The sequence below is a fragment of the Mustelus asterias genome, unplaced genomic scaffold (genome assembly GCF_964213995.1).
Source record: "Mustelus asterias unplaced genomic scaffold, sMusAst1.hap1.1 HAP1_SCAFFOLD_2040, whole genome shotgun sequence".
In the NCBI taxonomy this organism is placed as follows: Eukaryota; Metazoa; Chordata; class Chondrichthyes; order Carcharhiniformes; family Triakidae; genus Mustelus; species Mustelus asterias.
In genome coordinates this window covers 26,335-46,811 of record NW_027591985.1, presented here as the reverse complement: position 1 = coordinate 46,811, position 20,477 = coordinate 26,335, and the positions used below count along the sequence as shown (strand labels likewise).

Sequence of the window (20,477 nt, the reverse complement as noted above, 5' to 3'; positions counted from 1 at the left end):
GTGTGGGCCGGGTGCGGGGTGTGTGCCGGGTGCGGGGTGTGGGCCGGGTGCGGGGTGTGGGCCGGGTGCGGGGTGTGGGCCGGGTGCGGGGTGTGGGCCGGGTGCGGGGTGTGGGCCGGGTGTGGGCGGGGTGCGGGCCGGGTGCGGGGTGCGGGCCGGGTGCGGGGTGCGGGCCGGGTGCGGGGTGTGGGCCGGGTGTCGGGTGTGGGCCGGGTGCGGGGTGTGGGCCGGGTGCGGGGTGTGGGCCGGGTGCGGGGTGTGGGCCGGGTGTCGGGTGTGGGCCGGGTGTGGGCCGGGTGCGGGGTGTGGGCCGGGTGCGGGGTGTGGGCCGGGTGCGGGGTGTGGGCCGGGTGCGGGGTGTGGGCCGGGTGCGGGTTGTGGGCCGGGTGCGGGGTGTGGGCCGGGTGCGGGGTGTGGGCCGGGTGCGGGGTGTGGGCCGGGTGCGGGGTGTGGGCCGGGTGCGGGGTGTGGGCCGGGTGCGGGGTGTGGGCCGGGTGCGGGGTGCGGGCCGGGTGTGGGCCGGGTGCGGGGTGTGGGCCGGGTGCGGGGTGTGGGCCGGGTGTGGGCGGGGTGTGGGCCGGGTGCGGGGTGTGGGCCGGGTGTGGGCCGGGTGCGGGGTGTGGGCCGGGTGCGGGGTGTGGGCCGGGTGCGGGGTGTGGGCCGGGTGCGGGGTGTGGGCCGGGTGCGGGGTGTGGGCCGGGTGTGGAGTGTGGGCCGGGTGCGGAGCGTGGGCCGGGTGCGGAGCGTGGGCCGGGTGTGGAGTAACGTTGTCAAACAGTAGCAGGGGATGAGGGCCCTCTGTTTATGTGGAGGGAGTGGGACTCCTCTCCTCTGAGCAGAGAGGGTGAAGATGGAGATTGAATTGAGATATCCAAAATCGGGAAGGGGTTTGCTTAAAGTCAATAAGGAGCAACTGTTACCCGGGGGCAGGACCCAAGCGTCCTGTTTCCAAGCTGGCGAATGACCCAACTGGGTGGCAATGCGAGGAGGCACAGGCTGGGAGGGCCAAAGGGCCTGTTCCTGTGCTGTACTGTTCTCTGAGGCTGAGTGACTGGGCAAGAGTGTGGCAGGTGGGAAGTCATCCACTAGGATTTCATAAATGGCAAGAGACCTGGGTGTCCTTGTTCATGAGTCACTGAAAGGTAACCTGTGAGTAGGAAGGAAATAGTACTTCGCCCATTATTGCGAGAGATTTTATTTTATTAATTCGTGGGACACGGGCGTCGCTGGCTGGGCCAGCATTTATTGCCCATCCCTAGTTGCCCTTGGGCAGCTGAGAGTCACCCACACATTGCTGTGGCTCTGGAGCCACATAAAGTATCAAAGTATAAAGTTTATTTATTAGTCACAAGTAAGGCTTACATTAACACCGCAATGAAGTTACTGTGAAAATCCCCCTAGTCGCCACACTCCAGCACCTGTTCGGGTACACTGAGGGAGAATTTAGCACGGCCCAATGCACCTCTAACCAGTTCGTCTTTCAGACTGTGGGAGGAAACCGGAGCACCCGGAGGAAACCCACGCAGACACGGGGAGAAGGTGCAGACTCCAGACAGACAGTGACCCGAGCCGGGAATCGAACCTGGCTCCCTGGAGCTGTGATGCAGCAGTGCTAACCATTGTCAGGACGGCAGATTTCCTTCCTTAAAGTGACATTAGTGAACCAGATGGGTTTTTCCCCCACAATCAACAACGGGTCATCAGTAGATTCTTAATCGCAGATATTTTTTATTGAATTCAAATTCCACCGTCTGCCGTGGGTGGGATTTGAACCCGGGGTCCCCAGAACATTAGCGGAGTTTGCGGGGGAAGGATGGTGTATTCTCCAGGGTGTTGGGTTTACAGTCGGAAGGTTGGTGATTTGATGTCCGGCCTGACTCGGTCCGTCTTTTGCTTCCAGCCCTTTGCTGAAACCAGGTGACTATGACCCGGAGGTTTGTGACTCGCATGTGATGGAACGCCTCTCCCACCTGGAGGACATGCTGAGAAAGTACGGCAAGAGTGGCCCCCCGGTGCTGGGTACCCCCAAAGAGGAACGCCTGCAGCTGCTGAAAAAGCTGGAGGAAAGCCGCCTCCAGATACAGGTACCGCAAATTCCTCTGCAGAGTCCCTGTCTCAGCGGGGAATGTGTCCGGGTCCCTGTGGGGGGGCAAACAGCCGGGGGTCCCGGAGACGGCGGCTAATCAGCCTGGGTTCCTGCTGCGTGCCCGGGGGTCCCGGAGACAGGGTGTGGGGGGTAATCAGTCTGGGTTCCCGGAGACTGGATGGGTAGCGGGGGTTGTGAGAGGGAGGGAGTGTGTGTGCGCGCGAGGGAGGGAGTGTGTGTGCGCGCGAGGGAGGGAGTGTGTGTGCGCGCGAGGGAGGGAGTGTGTGCGCGTGCGCGAGGGAGGGAGTGTGTGTGTGTGCGCGCAAGAGAGGGAGTGTGTGTGTGCGCGCGAGGGAGGGAGTGTGTGTGCGCACGAGGGGGGGAGTGTGTGTGTGCGCGCAAGAGAGGGAGTGTGTGTGTGCGCGCGCAAGAGAGGGAGTGTGTGTGCGCGCGAGGGAGGGAGTGTGTGTGTGCGCGCAAGAGAGGGAGTGTGTGTGTGCGCGCGAGGGAGGGAGTGTGCGCGCGCGAGGGAGGGAGTGTGTGCGCGCGCGCGAGGGAGGGAGTGTGTGCGCGCGCGAGGGAGGGAGTGTGTGCGCGCGAGGGAGGGAGTGTGTGCGCGCGCGCGCGAGGGAGGGAGGGTGCGCGCGAGGGAGGGAGTGTGTGCGCGCGCGCGCGAGGGAGGGAGTGTGCGCGCGCGAGGGAGGGAGTGTGCGCGCGAGGGAGTGAGTGAGTGCGCGCGCGAGGTAGGGAGTGAGTGTGTGCGCGCGCGAGGGAGGGAGGGAGTGCGTGCGCGCGCGTGGTAGGGAGTGAGTGTGTGCGCGCGAGGGAGGGAGTGAGTGTGTGCGCGCGAGGGAGGGAGTGAGTGTGTGCGCGCCACACTCCCTCCCTCGCGCGCGCACACTCCCTCCCTCGCGCGCGCACACTCCCTCCCTCGCGCGCGCACACACTCACTCCCTACCTCGCGCGCGCACTCACTCACTCACTCCCTCGCGCGCACACTCCCTCCCTCCCTCCCGCGCGCGCACACTCCCTCCCTCGCGCGCGGAGGGAGGGAGGGAGTGTGCGCGCGAGGGAGTGAGTGAGTGAGTGCGCGCGCGAGGGAGGGAGTGAGTGCGTGCGCGCGCGAGGGAGGGAGTGAGTGCGTGCGTGCGCGCGCGCGCGTGGGAGGGAGTGAGTGTGTGCGCGCGAGGGAGGGAGTGAGTGTGTGCGCGCGAGGGAGGGAGTGAGTGTGTGCGCGCGAGGGAGGGAGTGAGTGTGTGCGCGCGCGCGAGGGAGGGAGTGTGTGCGCGCGCGCGAAGGTGGGAGGGTGCGTGCGTGAGGGTGGGAGGGTGCGTGCGTGCGCGCGAGGGAGGGAGGGTGTGCGCGCGCGCGCGAGGGAAGGAGGGCGCGCGCGAGGGAGGGTGCACGCGCGAGGGAGGGAGTGTGTGTGCATGTTGAACAGCGCTTTTAGCTCTATGTGTTTGATTAGAAACTGGAACAGAGACAGAACGAGCTGGAGAAAGCCATCAGTGCACAGGAGGAGGGAGCGGATGAGGCCCACAGTAGCGACTCGCTGTTGAAGAACGTGCGTCCAGGAGGCTTGCGCAGAGGATCCGTAGCTAAACAGAGGAAACCGTCCATTGTGACACCACTGCAGCGTACGTAACCTGACTCAGACACACTGAGGGACCAGGGCAGCAATGTCTGACAGTTCAGAGAGAGAGACCTCTGTCTCACAGTTCAGGGAGTGGGAGAGAGAGAGAGAGACCTCGGTCTCTGGTGTCTGACAGTTCAGAGAGAGAGACCTCTGTCTCAGTTCAGGGAGTGGGAGAGAGAGAGAGAGACCTCGGTCTCTGGTGTCTCACAGTTCAGAGAGAGAGACCTCTGTCTCACAGTTCAGGGAGTGGGAGAGAGAGACCTCGGTCTCTGGTGTCTCACAGTTCAGGGAGAGAGACCCCGGTCTCTGGTGTCTCAGTTCAGGGAGAGAGATCTCTGTCTCACAGTTCAGGAAGTGGGAGAGAGAGAGAGAGACCTCGGTGTCTGGTGTCTCACAGTTCAGAGAGAGAGACCTCGGTGTCTGGTGTCTCACAGTTCAGGGAGAGAGACCTCGGTCTCTGGTGTCTCAGTTCAGGGAGAGAGACCTCGGTCTCTGGTGTCTCAGTTCAGGGAGAGAGATCTCTGTCTCACAGTTCAGGGAGTGGGAGAGAGAGAGAGAGACCTCGGTGTCTGGTGTCTCACAGTTCAGAGAGAGAGACCTCGGTGTCTGGTGTCTCACAGTTCAGAGAGAGAGACCTCGGTGTCTGGTGTCTCACAGTTCAGGGAGAGAGACCTCGGTGTCTGGTGTCTCACAGTTCAGAGAGAGAGACCTCGGTGTCTGGTGTCTCACAGTTCAGGGAGAGAGACCTCGGTGTCTGGTGTCTCACAGTTCAGAGAGAGAGACCTCGGTCTCTGGGTTCCGATGAGACAGGGGGGTGTTGGTAGGGTACGGGAACCGTGGTGCACGAAGGTTGTGATGAACCTGGTAAATAAGAAAAGAGAGGCGTACAGAAGGTTCAGAGAGCTAGGATGTGTTAAGGATTTAGAGGAGTATACGCGATGTAGGAAGGAGCTTAAGAAGGAAATTAGGAGAGCGAGAAGGGGTCATGAGAAGACCTTGGCGGGTAAGATTAAGGAGAATCCCAAGGCTTTCTACAAATATGTCAAGAGTAAAAGGATGAGATGTGAAGGCATAGGACCCTTAAAAGGTGAAGGGGGAAAAGTTTGTGCGGAACCGTTAGAAATGGCGGAGGTGCTTAATGAATACTTTACCTCGGTATTCACGGTGGAAAGGGATCTGGGTGGTTGTACTGCTGGATTGCGGAGGACAGAAAGGATCGAGCATGTGGACATAAAGAAAGAGGATGTGTTGGAACTATTGAATGGCATCAAGGTTGGTAAGTCGCCGGGACCGGATGGGATGTACCCCAGGTTACTGTGGGAGGCGAGGGAGGAGATTGCGGAGCCTTTGGCGATGATCTTTGCATCGTCGATGGAGACGGGAGAGGTTCCGGAGGATTGGAGGATTGCGGATGTGGTCCCTATATTCAAGAAAGGGAACAGGGACAGCCCGGGAAATTACCGACCGGTGAGTCTAACCTCAGTGGTTGGTAAGTTGATGGAGAGGATCCTGAGAGACAGGATTTATGATCATCTAGAGAAGTTTAGTATGATCAAAAGTAGTCAGCACGGCTTTGTCAGGGGCAGGTCGTGCCTTACGAGCCTGGTTGAGTTCTTTGAAAATGTGACCAAGCACATTGACGAAGGAAGAGCGGTGGATGTGGTCTATATGGACTTCAGCAAAGCGTTCGATAAGGTCCCCCATGCAAGACTTCTTGAGAAAGTGAGAGGGCATGGGATCCAAGGGGCTGTTGCCTTGTGGATCCAGAACTGGCTTGCCTGCAGAAGGCAGAGAGTGGCTGTGGAGGGGTCTTTCTCTGCATGGAGGTCAGTGACCAGTGGAGTGCCCCAGGGATCTGTTCTGGGACCCTTGCTGTTTGTCATTTTCATAAATGACCTGGATGAGGAAGTGGAGGGATGGGTTGGTAAGTTTGCTGACGACACCAAGGTAGGTGGTGTTGTGGATAGTTTGGAGGGATGTCAGAAGTTGCAGCGAGACATAGATAGAATGCAAGACTGGGCGGAGAAGTGGCAGATGGACTTCAACCCGGATAAGTGTGTAGTGATCCATTTTGGCAGATCCAATGGGATGAAGCAGCAGTATAAAATGAAGGGTACCATTCTTAGCAGTGTAGAGGATCAGAAGGACCTTGGGGTCCGGGTCCATAGGACTCTTAAATCGGCCTCGCAGGTGGAGGATGCGGTCAAGAAGGCGTATGGCGTACTAGCCTTCATTAATCGAGGGATTGAGTTTAGGAGTCGGGAGATAATGCTGCAGCTTTATAGGACCCTGGTTAGACCCCACTTGGAGTACTGCGCGCAGTTCTGGTCACCTCATTACAGGAAAGATGTTGAAGCCATTGAAAGGGTGCAGAGGAGATTTACAAGGATGTTGCCTGGATTGGGGGGCATGCCTTATGAGGATAGGTTGAGGGAGCTTGGTCTCTTCTCCCTGGAGAGACGAAGGATGAGAGGTGACCTGATAGAGGTTTACAAGATGTTGAGGGGTCTGGATAGGGTGGACTCTCAGAGGCTATTTCCAAGGGCTGAAATGGTTGCTACGAGAGGACACAGGTTTAAGGTGCTGGGGGGTAGGTACAGGGGGGATGTCAGGGGTAAGTTTTTCACTCAGAGGGTGGTGGGTGAGTGGAATCGGCTGACGTCGGTGGTGGTGGAGGCAAACTCGTTGGGGTCTTTTAAGAGACTTCTGGATGAGTACATGGGATTTAATGGGATTGAGGGCTATAGATAGGCCTAGAGGTGGGGATGTGATCGGCGCAACTTGTGGGCCGAAGGGCCTGTTTGTGCTGTGGCTTTCTATGTTCTATGTTCTATGTCTCACAGTTCAGGGAGAGAGACCTCGGTGTCTGGCAGTTCAGAGAGAGAGACCTCGGTGTCTGGTGTCTCACAGTTCAGAGAGAGAGACCTCGGTCTCTGGTGTCTCACAGTTCAGAGAGAGAGACCTCGGTGTCTGGCAGTTCAGAGAGAGAGACCTCGGTGTCTGGCAGTTCAGAGAGAGAGACCTCGGTCTCTGGGTCTCACAGTTCAGGGAGAGAGACCTCGGTGTCTGGTGTCTCAGTTCAGAGAGAGAGACCTCGGTCTCTGGTGTCTCAGTTCAGAGAGAGAGAGACCTCGGTGTCTGGTGTCTCACAGTTCAGAGAGAGAGACCTCGGTGTCTGGTGTCTCTCAGTTCAGAGAGAGAGACCTCGGTGTCTGGTGTCTCACAGTTCAGAGAGTGGGAGAGAGAGAGAGACCTCGGTGTCTGGTGTCTCACAGTTCAGAGAGTGGGAGAGAGAGAGAGACCTCGGTGTCTGGTGTCTCACAGTTCAGGGAGAGAGACCTCGGTGTCTGGGTCTCACAGTTCAGAGAGAGAGACCTCGGTGTCTGGTGTCTCAGTTCAGAGAGAGAGACCTCGGTGTCTGGGTCTCACAGTTCAGAGAGAGAGGCCTCGGTGTCTGGTGTCTGGCAGTTCAGAGAGAGAGACCTCGGTGTCTGGTGTCTGACAGTTCAGAGAGAGAGACCTCGGTGTCTGGTGTCTCACAGTTCAGAGAGAGAGACCTCGGTGTCTGGTGTCTCACAGTTCAGAGAGAGAGACCTCGGTGTCTGGTGTCTCACAGTTCAGAGAGAGAGACCTCGGTGTCTGGTGTCTCAGTTCAGAGAGAGAGACCTCGGTGTCTGGGTCTCACAGTTCAGGGAGAGAGACCTCGGTGTCTGGTGTCTCACAGTTCAGAGAGAGAGACCTCGGTGTCTGGTGTCTCAGTTCAGAGAGAGAGACCTCGGTGTCTGGGTCTCACAGTTCAGGGAGAGAGACCTCGGTGTCTGGTGTCTCACAGTTCAGAGAGAGAGACCTCGGTGTCTGGTGTCTCAGTTCAGAGAGAGAGACCTCGGTCTCTGGTCTCACAGTTCAGAGAGAGAGACCTCGGTGTCTGGTGTCTCACAGTTCAGAGAGAGAGACCTCGGTCTCTGGTGTCTCACAGTTCAGGGAGAGAGACCTCGGTGTCTGGTGTCTCACAGTTCAGAGAGAGAGACCTCGGTGTCTGGTGTCTCAGTTCAGAGAGAGAGACCTCGGTCTCTGGTCTCACAGTTCAGAGAGAGAGACCTCGGTGTCTGGTGTCTCAGTTCAGAGAGAGAGACCTCGGTGTCTGGTGTCTCACAGTTCAGAGAGAGAGACCTCGGTCTCTGGTGTCTCTCAGTTCAGAGAGAGAGAGACCTCGGTGTCTGGTGTCTCACAGTTCAGAGAGAGAGACCTCGGTGTCTGGTGTCTCACAGTTCAGAGAGAGAGACCTCGGTGTCTGGTGTCTCAGTTCAGAGAGAGAGACCTCGGTGTCTGGTGTCTCACAGTTCAGAGAGAGAGACCTCGGTGTCTGGTGTCTCACAGTTCAGGGAGAGAGACCTCGGTGTCTGGTGTCTCAGTTCAGAGAGAGAGACCTCGGTCTCTGGTGTCTCACAGTTCAGAGAGAGAGACCTCGGTGTCTGGGTCTCACAGTTCAGAGAGAGAGACCTCGGTGTCTGGTGTCTCAGTTCAGAGAGAGAGACCTCGGTGTCTGGTGTCTCACAGTTCAGAGAGAGAGACCTCGGTGTCTGGTGTCTCAGTTCAGAGAGAGAGACCTCGGTGTCTGGTGTCTCACAGTTCAGAGAGAGAGACCTCGGTGTCTGGTGTCTCACAGTTCAGGGAGAGAGACCTCGGTGTCTGGTGTCTCACAGTTCAGAGAGAGAGACCTCGGTGTCTGGTGTCTCACAGTTCAGAGAGAGAGACCTCGGTGTCTGGTGTCTCACAGTTCAGGGAGAGAGACCTCGGTGTCTGGTGTCTCACAGTTCAGAGAGAGAGACCTCGGTGTCTGGTGTCTCACAGTTCAGAGAGAGAGACCTCGGTGTCTGGTGTCTCACAGTTCAGAGAGAGAGACCTCGGTGTCTGGTGTCTCACAGTTCAGAGAGAGAGACCTCGGTGTCTGGTGTCTCACAGTTCAGAGAGAGAGACCTCGGTGTCTGGTGTCTCACAGTTCAGGGAGAGAGACCTCGGTGTCTGGTGTCTCAGTTCAGAGAGAGAGACCTCGGTGTCTGGGTCTCACAGTTCAGAGAGAGAGACCTCGGTGTCTGGTGTCTCACAGTTCAGAGAGAGAGACCTCGGTGTCTGGTGTCTCACAGTTCAGAGAGAGAGACCTCGGTGTCTGGTGTCTCACAGTTCAGAGAGAGAGACCTCGGTGTCTGGTGTCTCACAGTTCAGAGAGAGAGACCTCGGTGTCTGGTGTCTCACAGTTCAGAGAGAGAGACCTCGGTGTCTGGTGTCTGACAGTTCAGAGAGAGAGACCTCGGTGTCTGGTGTCTCACAGTTCAGAGAGAGAGACCTCGGTGTCTGGTGTCTCACAGTTCAGAGAGAGAGACCTCGGTGTCTGGTGTCTCACAGTTCAGAGAGAGAGACCTCGGTGTCTGGGTCTCACAGTTCAGAGAGAGAGACCTCGGTGTCTGGGTCTCACAGTTCAGAGAGAGAGACCTCGGTGTCTGGTGTCTCACAGTTCAGAGAGAGAGACCTCGGTGTCTGGGTCTCACAGTTCAGAGAGAGAGACCTCGGTGTCTGGTGTCTCACAGTTCAGAGAGAGAGACCTCGGTGTCTGGTGTCTCACAGTTCAGAGAGAGAGACCTCGGTGTCTGGGTCTCACAGTTCAGAGAGAGAGACCTCGGTGTCTGGTGTCTCACAGTTCAGAGAGAGAGACCTCGGTGTCTGGCAGTTCAGAGAGAGAGACCTCGGTGTCTGGTGTCTGACAGTTCAGAGAGAGAGACCTCGGTGTCTGGTGTCTGACAGTTCAGAGAGAGAGACCTCGGTGTCTGGTGTCTCACAGTTCAGAGAGAGAGACCTCGGTGTCTGGTGTCTCACAGTTCAGAGAGAGAGACCTCGGTCTCTGGTGTCTCACAGTTCAGAGAGAGAGACCTCGGTGTCTGGTGTCTCACAGTTCAGAGAGAGAGACCTCGGTGTCTGGCAGTTCAGAGAGAGAGACCTCGGTCTCTGGTGTCTCACAGTTCAGAGAGAGAGACCTCGGTGTCTGGTGTCTCACAGTTCAGAGAGAGAGACCTCGGTGTCTGGTGTCTCACAGTTCAGAGAGAGAGACCTCGGTGTCTGGTGTCTCACAGTTCAGAGAGAGAGACCTCGGTCTCTGGTGTCTCACAGTTCAGAGAGAGAGACCTCGGTGTCTGGTGTCTCACAGTTCAGAGAGAGAGACCTCGGTGTCTGGTGTCTCACAGTTCAGGGAGAGAGACCTCGGTGTCTGGTGTCTCACAGTTCAGAGAGAGAGACCTCGGTCTCTGGTGTCTCACAGTTCAGAGAGAGAGAGACCTCGGTGTCTGGTGTCTCACAGTTCAGAGAGAGAGACCTCGGTGTCTGGCAGTTCAGAGAGAGAGACCTCGGTGTCTGGGTCTCACAGTTCAGGGAGAGAGACCTCGGTGTCTGGTGTCTCACAGTTCAGAGAGAGAGACCTCGGTGTCTGGTGTCTCACAGTTCAGAGAGAGAGACCTCGGTGTCTGGTGTCTCACAGTTCAGAGAGAGAGACCTCGGTGTCTGGTGTCTCACAGTTCAGAGAGAGAGACCTCGGTGTCTGGGTCTCACAGTTCAGGGAGTGGGAGAGAGAGAGAGACCTCGGTGTCTGGTGTCTCACAGTTCAGAGAGAGAGACCTCGGTGTCTGGTGTCTCACAGTTCAGAGAGAGAGACCTCGGTGTCTGGTCTCACAGTTCAGAGAGAGAGACCTCGGTGTCTGGTCTCACAGTTCAGAGAGAGAGACCTCGGTCTCTGGGTCTCACAGTTCAGGGAGAGAGACCTCGGTGTCTGGTCTCACAGTTCAGGGAGTGGGAGAGAGAGAGAGACCTCGGTGTCTGGTGTCTCACAGTTCAGAGAGAGAGACCTCGGTGTCTCACAGTTCAGAGAGAGAGACCTCGGTGTCTGGTCTCACAGTTCAGAGAGAGAGACCTCAGTGTCTGGGTCTCACAGTTCAGAGAGAGAGACCTCGGTGTCTGGCAGTTCAGAGAGAGAGACCTCGGTGTCTGGCAGTTCAGAGAGAGAGACCTCGGTGTCTGGGTCTCACAGTTCAGAGAGAGAGACCTCGGTGTCTGGTCTCACAGTTCAGGGAGTGGGAGAGAGAGAGAGACCTCGGTGTCTGGTGTCTCACAGTTCAGAGAGAGAGACCTCGGTGTCTGGGTCTCTCAGTTCAGAGAGAGAGACCTCGGTGTCTGGGTCTCTCAGTTCAGGGAGTGGGAGAGAGAGGGAGGCCTCGGTGTCTGGTGTCTCACAGTTCAGAGAGGGAGGCCTCGGTGTCTGGTGTCTCACAGTACAGAGAGAGAGACCTCGGTGTCTGGTCTCACAGTTCAGAGAGAGAGACCTCGGTGTCTGGTGTCTCACAGTTCAGAGAGAGAGACCTCGGTGTCTGGGTCTCTCAGTTCAGGGAGTGGGAGAGAGAGGGAGGCCTCGGTGTCTGGTGTCTCACAGTTCAGAGAGAGAGACCTCGGTCTCTGGTGTCTCACAGTTCAGAGAGAGAGACCTCGGTGTCTGGTGTCTCACAGTTCAGAGAGGGAGGCCTCGGTGTCTGGTGTCTCACAGTTCAGAGAGAGAGACCTCGGTGTCTGGTGTCTCACAGTTCAGAGAGAGAGACCTCGGTCTCTGGTGTCTCACAGTTCAGAGAGGGAGGCCTCGGTGTCTGGTGTCTCACAGTTCAGAGAGAGAGACCTCGGTGTCTGGTCTCACAGTTCAGAGAGAGAGACCTCGGTGTCTGGTGTCTCACAGTTCAGAGAGAGAGACCTCGGTGTCTGGGTCTCTCAGTTCAGGGAGTGGGAGAGAGAGGGAGGCCTCGGTGTCTGGTGTCTCACAGTTCAGAGAGAGAGACCTCGGTCTCTGGTGTCTCACAGTTCAGAGAGAGAGACCTCGGTGTCTGGCAGTTCAGAGAGAGAGACCTCGGTGTCTGGGTCTCACAGTTCAGAGAGAGAGACCTCGGTGTCTGGCAGTTCAGAGAGAGAGACCTCGGTCTCTGGGTCTCACAGTTCAGGGAGTGGGAGAGAGAGGGAGGCCTCGGTGGGGATTTGTTTCCTGGGTGACACATGATGCACCCTCTCCCTCTCCATGCTGAGTGCCGGTGACGCTGCTGACTCTATCCCCTGTCGTTCCAGGTCTGGATAACAGTGAGCTGCTTCAAACGGGGAATGTGATTGTGGTGAGGAGAAAGGAGAGGCAGGTGAGTTTTGGGCTCTGGGTGTCGGTGGTAAGGCTTTCCTTTACCAGCCAGTCTAACTCTGTCTCAGAAGCTGCTGGATGCTGCATGCCCTGAGGGACTGTGCACTGGAACAGGCCCTTCGGCCCTCCAAGCCTGCACGATCATGATGCCCTAACCAAACTAAACCGTATGCACTGACCGAGTCCGTATCCTAGAAACATAGAAGATAGGAGGAGGCCATTCGGCCCTTCCAGCCTGCTCCGTCATTCACCACCATCATGGCTGATCATCCAACTCAATAGCCTAACCCTGCTTTCCCCCCATTACCTTTGATCCCGCTCCAATACATTCAGTGTTTTGGCATCAACTACTTCCTGTGGGAATGAATTCCACAGGCTCACCGCCCTCTGGGTGAAGAAATGTCTCCTCACCTCCCGTCCTAAATGGTCTACCCTGAATCCTCAGACAGTGACCCCCTGGTTCTGGACTCCCCCCACCAACGGGAACATCATAGAACATAGAACATTCCAGCGCAGTACAGGCCCTTCGGCCCCCGATGTTGCGCCGACCAGTGAAACCAATCTAAAGCCCCTCTAATCTACACTATTCCAATATCATCCATATGTTTATCCAATAACCATTTGAATGCTCTTAATGTTGACGAGTCCACTACTGCTGCAGGCAGGGCATTCCACACCCTTACTACTCTCTGAGTAAAGAACCTACCTCTAACATCTGTCCTATATCTATCACCCCTCAATTTAAAGCTATGTCCCCTCGTGTTAGCCATCACCATCCGAGGAAAAAGGCTCTCACTATCCACCCTACCTAATCCTCTGATCATCCTATATGCCTCTATTAAGTCACCTCTTAACCTTCTCTCTAACGAAAACAACCTCAAGTCCCTCAGCCTTTCCTCATACGATCTTCCCACTATTCCAGGCAACATCCTGATAAATCTCCTCTGCACCCTTTACAATGCTTCCACATCCTTCCTATAATGCGGCGACCAGAACTGTACGCAATACTCCAAGTGCGGCCGCACCAGAGTTTTGGACAGTTGCAGCATGACCTCCTGGCTCCGAAACTCAATCCCTCTACCAATAAAAGCTAACACACCGTACGCCTTCTTAACAACCCTATCAACCTGGGTGCCAACTTTCAGGGATCTATGCACATGGACACCCAGATCCCTCTGTTCATCCACACTACCAAGTATCTTACCATTAGCCCAGTACTCTGTATTCCTGTTACTCCTTCCAAAGTGAATCACCTCACACTTTTCCGCATTAAACTCCATTTGCCACCTCTAAGCCCAGCTCTGCAGCTTATCTATGTCCCTCTGTAACCTGCCACTTCCCTCCACACTGTCTACAACTCCACCGACTTTAGTGTCATCCACAAATTTACTAACCCATCCTTCCACGCTCTCATCCAGGTCATTTATAAAAATGACAAACAGCAGTGGCCCCAAAACAGATCCTTGCGGTACACCACTAGTAACTGAACTCCAGGATGAATATTTCCCATCAACCACCACCCTTTGTTTTCTTACAACTAGCCAATTCCTGATCCAAACCACTAAATCACCCTCAATCCCATGTGTCCGTATTTTCTGCAAAAGCTACCATGGGGAACCTTATCAAACGCTTTACTGAAATCCATATACACCACATCAACTGCTTTACCCTCATCCACCTCTTTGGTCACCTTCTCAAAGAACTCAATAAGGTTTGTGAGGCACGACCTACCCTTCACAAAACCGTGCTGACTATCCCTAATCAAATTATTCCTTTCTAGGTGATTATAAATCCTATCTCTTATAATCCTTTGAAAAATTTTGCTCACAACAGAAGTAAGGCTCACCGGTCTATAATTACCAGGGTTGTCCCTACTCCCCTTCTTGAACAAGGGGACAACATTTGCTATCCTCCAGTCTTCTGGCACTGTTCCTGTAGACAATGACGACACAAAGATCAAAGCCAAAGGCTCTGCAATCTCCTCTCTAGCCTCCCAGAGAATCCTGGGATAAATCCCATCTGGCCCAGGGGACTTATCTATTTTTACCCTTTCCAGAATTGCTAACACCTCCTCCTTATGAACATCAATCCCATCCAGTCCAACAGCCTGCATCTCAGTACTCCCCGCGACACTGTCCCTCTCCAGTGTGAATACCGACGAAAAATATTCATTTAGTGCCTCTCCTATCTCTTCAGACTCCACGCACAACTTCCCACTCCTGTCCTTGACTGGCCCTAATCTTACCCTAGTCATTCTTTTACTCCTGACATACCTATAGAAAGCTTTAGGGTTTTCCTTGATCCTACCTGCCAAAGACTTCTCATGTCCCCTCCTGGCTCTTCTTAACTCTTTCTTTAGGTCCTTCCTGGCTAACTTGTAACTCTCAAGCGCCCTAACTGAGCCTTCACGTCTCATCTTTACATAAGTCTCCTTCTTCCTCTTCACAAGAGATTCAACCTCCTTATTAAACCACGGTTCCCTCACACGTCTGCTTCCTCCCTGCCTGACAGGTACATATTTATCAAGGACGCGTAATAACTGTTCCTTGAACAAGTTCCACATTTCAATTGTGCCCATCCCCTGCAGTTTCCTTCCCCAACCTATGCATCCTAAATCTCGCCTAATCGCATCATAATTTCCTTTCCCCCAGCTATAACTCTTGCCCTTTGGTATATACCTATCCCTTTCCATTGCTAAGGTAAACGTAATTGAATTGTGATCACTGTCACCAAAGTGCTCCCCTACCTCCAAATCTAACACCTGGCCTGGTTCATTACCCAGTACCAAATCCAATGTGGCCTCGCCTCTTGTTGGTCTATCTACATACTGCGTCAGGAAGCCTTCCTGCACACATTGGACAAAAACCGACCCCTCTAAAGTACTCGAACTATAGCTTTTCCAGTCAAAATTTGTAAAGTTAAAGTCCCCCAGTACAACTACCCTGTTACTTTCGCTCCTATCCAGAATCATCTTTGCAATCTTTTCCTCTCCATTTCTGGAACTTTTCGGAGGTCTATAAAAAAACTCCCAACAGGGTGACCTCTCCTTTCCTGTTTCTAACCTCAGCCCAAGCTACCTCAGTAGACGATGCATCCTCCCTGCATTTACCCTGCCTGGTCCCGTTAGAATTTTATAAGTCTCTGAGATTCTCTCCCTCCGACCGCCCCTTTCATTTGTCTGAACTCCAGCAAAAACCATCCTAACCCAGTCAATCTCCCCTCATACATCAGCATCCTTCCATTCCCATGCTATTCATGTCTCGTTGCCTCTTAAATGCCGCTATCGTACCTGCTCCCACCACCTCCCCGGGCAGTGCGTTCCAGACATTCACCACCCTCTGTGTAAAAAAACGTGCCTTGCACATCTCCTCTCAACTTCTCCCCTCGCACCTTAAACCGATGTGTCCTAGTACTTGACTCTTCCACCCTGGGAAAAAGCTTCTGACTATCCATTCTGTCCATGCCCCTCATAATCTTGTAGACTTCTATCAGGTCGCCCCTCAACCTCCGTCGTTCCAGTGAGAACAAACCAAGTTTCTCCAACCTCTCCTCATAGCTAATGCCCTCCAGACCAGGGCAACATCCTGGTAAATCTTTTCTGTACCCTCTCCAAAGCCTCCACATCCTTCTGGTAGTGTGGCGACCAGAATTTAATGGGGGGGGGGGGGGGTGGAGGGGAGATCCAGAAACTCAGCTAATGTTCTGGGGACCCGGGTTCGAATCCCGCCACGGGATTTGAATTCAATAAAAAAAATATCTGGAATTAAGAATCTACTGATGACCCGTTGTCGATTGTGGGGAAAAACCCATCTGGGTCACTAATGTCCCTTTAGGGAAGGAAATCTGCCGTCCTTACCCCGGTCTGGCCTACATGTGACTCCAGAGCCACAGCAATGTGTGGGTGACTCTCAACTGTCCCTCCAAGGGCAACTAGGGATGGGCAATAAATGCTGGCCCAGCCAGCGACGACCGTGTCCCATGGATGAATAAAAGAAGTATTGTATATTATATTCTAAATGAGGCCTAAGAGGCTTTCGTCATGCACAGGCCCAGATCGGGTAAGCTTACCTTCCTTACACGCTGTGGGGGAACCACTTGGGACCTGATAGAATCTACAAGATTATGAGAGGCATGGACAGAGCGGACAGTCAGAAGCTTTTCCCCAGGGTGGAAGAGTCAGTTACTCGGGGGGCACAGGTTTAAGGGGCGAGGGGCAAGGTTTAAAGGAGATGTACGAGGCAGGTTTTCTACACAGAGGGTGGTGGGTGCCTGGAACTCGCTGCCGGGGGGAGGGAGTGGAAGCGGATACGGTCGTGAGTTTTAAGGGGCGTCTGGACAAATCCATGAATAGGATGGGAATAGAGGGATACGGTCCCCGGAAGGGTAGGGGGTTTTAGTTCAGTCGGGGGCAGCATGGTCAGTGCAGGCTTGGAGGGCCGAAGGGCCTGTTCCTGTGCTGGAATTTTCTTCATTTTTTTGGCCATAATCCAGAAGATGGTTGGTCACCCAGTGGCAGCAAATGGGCTTCAGCTTCCCCACAAGAGCGGGACTGGGGGCACAACCTCAACCTCCCTCATGAACAAGGACACCCAGATCCCTCTGCACTGGAGCACCCCAAAGTCTCTCCCTGCTTGGGAGTCATTGTTCAAGATTCTCTTGAGGTTAACGTGCAGGTTCAGTCGGCAGTTAGGAAGGGAAATGCAATGTTAGCCTTCATGTCGAGAGGGCTAGAATACAAGAGCAGGGATGGACTTCTGAGGCTGTATCAGGCTCTGGTCAGACCCCATTGGGAGCAGTTTTGGGCCCCGTATCTAAGGAAGGATGTGCCGGCCTTGGAAAGGGTCCAGAGGAGGTTCACAAGAATGATCCCTGGAATGAAGAGCTTGTCGTATGAGGAACGGGTTGAGGACTCTGGGTCTGTACTCGTTGGAGTTTAGAAGGATGAGGGGGGGATCTTATTGAAACTTACAGGATACTGCGAGGCCTGGATAGAGTGGACGTGGAGAGGATGTTTCCACTAGTAGGAAAAACTAGAACCAGAGGGAACACAACCTCAGGCTAAAGGGACGATCCTTTAAAACAGAGATGAGGAGGAATTTCTTCAGCCGGAGGGTGGGGAATGTGTGGAACTCTTTGCCGCAGAAGGCTGTGGAGGCCGGGTCATTGAGTGTCTTTAAGACAGAGATAGATAGGTTCTTGATTAATCGGGGATCGGGGGTTATGGGGAAAAGGCAGGAGAATGGGGATGGGAAAAATATCAGCCATGATTGAATGGGGGAGCAGATTCGATGGGCCGAGTGGCCTCACTCTGCTCCTTTGCTCTTCCCCCAGCTCACCCCATAAGACAATGTTGTGTTGTAATGTGTGACCTGGTCTGTACGCAGGATCGCAGCAACGTGGAGAATGAGTTTGAGCTAACACTGGATGTGGAACTGGCTCAGAAACACAAGGACTACATCCTCAACATCCTCAACACTGGGTCCCTGAGGGATCTAAAGACCCTGCAGAAGATCGGGGACAAAACTGCCAAGCTGATCATGGGCTGGAGAGAACACAATGGACCCTACACACAGGTAGCTGTTCCCCCCCCGGACATCTCACAACCTCCCCAAATCGCATCACTATTCACTATGTAAAGGCTGGGCCTATTCTGTAGAGGAAATCAGCTCGGGTTCCTGCTCCCGATCACTGTCCAGTGATCCCTGGGTTACAGAGAGAGAGGGGAAATCAGCCAGGGTTCCTGCTCCTGATCACTGTCCAGTGATCCCTGGGTTAGAGAGAGAGAGAGGGGGAATCAGCCAGGGTTCCTGCTCCTGATCACTGTCCAGTGATCCCTGGGTTAGAGAGAGAGAGAGGGGGAATCAGCCAGGGTTCCTGTTCCTTATCCCTGTCCAGTGATCCCTGGGTTAGAGAGAGAGGGGGAATCAGCCAGTGTTCCTGCTCCTGATCCCTGTCCAGTGATCCCTGGGATAGAGAGAGAGGGGGAATCAGCCTGTGTTCCTGCTCCTGATCCCTGTCCAGTGACCCCTGGGTTAGAGAGAGAGGGGGAATCAGCCAGTTTTCCTGCTCCTGATCCCTGTCCAGTGATTCCTGGTTAGAGAGAGAAGGGGGAAATCAGCCAGGATTGCTGAAGGGTTTGAGCACATTGCAGGGAATGGTAGCCCCAGAGGGAATGTGTCCGGGGGGAGAGAAGGAGTTGGAGCTGGCCATTTTAACTTGCTTGTGTGTGTTATTTCAGATTGAGGATCTGGAAAGGATCGGGATGTCAGCAAAATCACTGTCCACGTTCATGAAGGTGAGACTGAATGGATTTATATGCAGGGCCAGTTAGTGACTGTACATTCACACAGCGAGTAACACTTACTCGGATAACACAGTGACTGTAGTTACACAGTGAGCGATCCTTACCCTGCTGAATAAACACTGACTCTGTACAGTTACACAGTGAGTGATCCTTACCCTGCTGAATAAACAGCGACTCTGTACAGTTACACAGTGAGCGATCCTTACCCTGCTGAATAAACAGTGACTCTGTACAGTTACACAGTGAGTGATCCTTACCCTGCTGAATAAACAGTGACTCTGTACAGTTACACAGTGAGTGATCCTTACCCTGCTGAATAAACAGTGACTCTGTACAGTTACACAGTGAGTGATCCTTACCCTGCTGAATAAACAGTGACTCTGTACAGTTACACAGTGAGTGATCCTTACCCTGCTGAATAAACAGTGACTCTGTACAGTTACACAGTGAGTGATCCTTACCCTGCTGAATAAACAGTGACTCTGTACAGTTACACAGTGAGTGATCCTTACCCTGCTGAATAAACAGTGTCTCTGTACAGTTACACAGTGAGTGATCCTTACCCTGCTGAATAAACAGTGTCTCTGTACAGTTACACAGTGAGTGATCCTTACCCTGCTGAATAAACAGTGACTCTGTACAGTTACACAGTGAGTGATCCTTACCCTGCTGAATAAACAGTGACTCTGTACAGTTACACAGTGAGTGATCCTTACCCTGCTGAATAAACAGTGACTCTGTACAGTTACACAGTGAGTGATCCTTACCCTGCTGAATAAACAGTGTCTCTGTACAGTTACACAGTGAGTGATCCTTACCCTGCTGAATAAACAGTGTCTCTGTACAGTTACACAGTGAGTGATCCTTACCCTGCTGAATAAACAGTGTCTCTGTACAGTTACACAGTGAGTGATCCTTACCCTGCTGAATAAACAGTGACTCTGTACAGTTACACAGTGAGTGATCCTTACCCTGCTGAATAAACGATGTCTCTGTGTGAATTGACATCTTACTTTGGGTTATTGTTACTGAATAACAGCACTTGTGTGTTTCTCTCTCCTAGGCTAACGTGGTGAGCTGTATGGTGAAGCGAGATCCCTCTGTGAGGATGGGTGACAGTGTCTCTCCCAGCTGATCTTCCACAAGTTGTCTCCAGGTGTTTTTCCGTCAGCGGACATGCCTGAGACTGATATGTATATCGACTCCTTACTGTGTACTCTGTGTGTGAAAGATTAAATATGTATTTCCTCTGCTTGTTCCCTCACCAGTTTGAGACGATTGTAGATGTGGGCACAGACTGAGTGGTTCAGGGTGCTGAACGAGTGTGGGTGGGGGAGAGAGAGTGATTCAGATAGCACAGGCCGCCTGAGAGATGTGTGTCCAGTCCAGACGTCCCTCAGTCTGTGCTTTGTGCTGACTCTCCTCTATCCCCCGAGTGCTGCAGGGAATGAGAGATGTGTCTCGCAGTTGGAAACCTCCCCTCTGTCCCTTTGCAATCAGTGTTCCAGAACAGACTTTTTATTTGTTAAACCGCGAGAGGCTGTGTCTGAACCACAGCGTTCTGCGGAGTGGAATCTGGCCCACCCAGTCTGGATTCCCCTCAGCCCCACACTGTGACGTGTGACTGCCGCTGAGTTTTAAACATCACCCTCTTGTATCTTTGACCTGTTGTAATTAAAGCTATGATTTATTGGTACAGAAAGTGTTGTAGAATAAATATCCAGTGAAATTTGTGTCCACAGCCCTCACACTCCTTGTTCGAGAGAATGTCCAGACAGGTCAACATTAGACCATCGATGGAGTTTAGAAGGACAAGGCGAGGGGGGGGACCTAATTGAAACTTACAGAATACTGAGACCCAGATAGAGTGGACGTGGAGGGGACGTATTTTCACTCGTGGGAAATACTAAAACTCAAGGGCACAACCTCGGAGTGAAGGGACCCCCCTTTAAAACAGAGATGAGGAGGAATTTTTTCAGCCAGAGAGCAGTGAATGTGTGGAACTCTTTGCCGCAGAAGGCTGTGGAGGCCGGGGTCATTGAGTGTCTTTAAGGCAGAGATAGATAGGTTCTTGATTAATAAGGGGATCAGGGGTAATGGGGGTGGGAAAAATATCAGCCATGATTGAATGGCGGAGCAGACTCGATGGGCCGAGTGGCCTCATTCTGCTCCTATGTCTTATGGTCTTGTATTATCTCTACAATGTGTCATCCACAGGAATATGCCACGGTGGAGAGGTTTG

General features: G+C 53.8%; 1 protein-coding gene across 1 annotated transcript in view; it reads left to right on the top strand.

Moving 5' to 3' along the window:
• The window catches only part of LOC144489237 (kinesin-like protein KIF22-B), a 39,567-nt gene extending 19,598 nt beyond the window's left edge, over positions 1–19,969 (top strand). The window contains exons 6-11 of the mRNA XM_078207082.1: positions 1,901–2,084; positions 3,555–3,723; positions 11,868–11,932; positions 17,316–17,504; positions 18,170–18,226; positions 19,299–19,969. Of these exons, the coding sequence (XP_078063208.1) occupies positions 1,901–2,084; positions 3,555–3,723; positions 11,868–11,932; positions 17,316–17,504; positions 18,170–18,226; positions 19,299–19,370 (736 nt within the window). The 3' untranslated portion in view covers positions 19,371–19,969. The remainder of the gene's footprint in view (positions 1–1,900; positions 2,085–3,554; positions 3,724–11,867; positions 11,933–17,315; positions 17,505–18,169; positions 18,227–19,298) is intronic.
• The last annotated feature ends 508 nt before the right edge of the window (positions 19,970–20,477 follow it).